Below are 1,389 nucleotides of genomic sequence, written 5' to 3'. Positions count from 1 at the left end.
TTTTTTTTTTACATTTGCAGCTAAATGTGGCGGTGTCATCGGTTTCTTCTGTGGAATGAGTGCCATGAGTTTGGTCGAAATTTTTTACTTTACTTCTATCAGGGTCATTGGAAATTACTTTAAAAGAACATAAATTTAATTAAAATGATTAAAACTTTAAACTATTGAAATTCTTATGTGTTGTGTAACTAATGAGTCTTTATTTTTATTCTAAATCTAATATCTTGTCCCTTCATAACTATTCAATCCATATTATGAGGTAATGAACTTGAAGAAAAACATTGGACTTATGTCCGCAGTGAGGAAGAGAATTCAGCCTACCTCTAAAGCCGTTCGTCGCTGGAAGTGAAAAATATTGATTGCTGTAGCGCGTCGTATTGAAACATGATAATTAAGAAAATTATTTTCAATCACACTTAACATAAAAATGCATTTCTGGCAGTCATAAAACTCTTAATAATGTATTCAATTAAGTAACGAATAAGGTATTTTTTCTTGTTTTTCGCCTGTAGCTTCTAAACGGTGCTACCTAGCGAAAATAAACAGGATAAAATTCTGTGTGGAATGAGAGTCATAACTTGTTAATTCGGTCAAGTAGTGTATCGTAAACCGTAAACCAAAACTGAAAATGTAGTACAAAGTACTACATGAGAGTCTAAACTTGACACAAAAACGTATTTCAGACTGTTCTAAAAGGGTTACTAAGTATTATGTACAATATGTATAATTAATGCATGTACGAACTCACTAATTTCTTTAACAGATATATTCATAATTATTGTTAAAAAGTATATTGTATACTTTTATTTTTTCTTATTATTATTTGTACAATACTATAAAATTTAACTACATAAGATATTAAATCAAGAAGGTATTATATTGTATACTTATGTATGTATGGATTTATTGAATTATTTAGTTACCGTTCACAAGTTTGTATTAAAAATTATAATCGAAATACGAATCGAAATCTTTTTATTTCAGACTGTTTTTTTGAAAATCAATTAGAAAAATACATTATTTTTCAATCACAAAAAAATTGGTGAGACTTGTTAAAAATTTAAAAACCCGTAATAAATGAAATAAAACAATTGTTAAAAATCCTAGTATAAGAAACAATACTGATTTTATTTCTTTAAAAGACATATGAGTCCAAACATGACACAAAAAACGCATTTCTGACAATCCTATAAGTATTATATACAATATGTACAGTCAATGCTATTAAAACTGGCTATTTTCTATAACACATATTTATTTATGATCACTATTGAAAAGTATACAATTTTTTATTATTATTATTTGTACAATACTATATAATTTAGGGGGATAACTTTATTAAAATACAAAGTTGTACTGCCTAACTTCATTGGGTTGCTAATCACACAG

General features: G+C 27.0%; 1 protein-coding gene and 1 long non-coding RNA gene across 2 annotated transcripts in view; one reads left to right on the top strand and one right to left on the bottom strand.

The window, feature by feature from the left end:
- Positions 1 to 1,091, top strand: part of LOC106682559 (pickpocket protein 28) — a gene marked incomplete in the record, with an annotated part of 21,324 nt that extends 20,233 nt beyond the window's left edge. The window contains 1 exon segment of the mRNA XM_067046038.1: positions 21 to 1,091. Coding sequence (XP_066902139.1) covers positions 21 to 24 — 4 coding nt within the window.
- LOC106682566 (uncharacterized) overlaps positions 1 to 1,389 on the bottom strand; it is a 43,414-nt gene that overhangs the window by 31,555 nt on the left and 10,470 nt on the right. The gene's annotated exons all lie outside the window — the stretch shown is intronic.

Source organism: Halyomorpha halys, unplaced genomic scaffold (genome assembly GCF_000696795.3).
Source record: "Halyomorpha halys isolate HHAL.00 unplaced genomic scaffold, Hhal_1.1 Scaffold424.1, whole genome shotgun sequence".
In the NCBI taxonomy this organism is placed as follows: domain Eukaryota; kingdom Metazoa; phylum Arthropoda; class Insecta; order Hemiptera; family Pentatomidae; genus Halyomorpha; species Halyomorpha halys.
The sequence above is the reverse complement of the archived record's forward strand: the minus strand, read 5'-3'. Positions and strand labels throughout refer to the sequence as shown.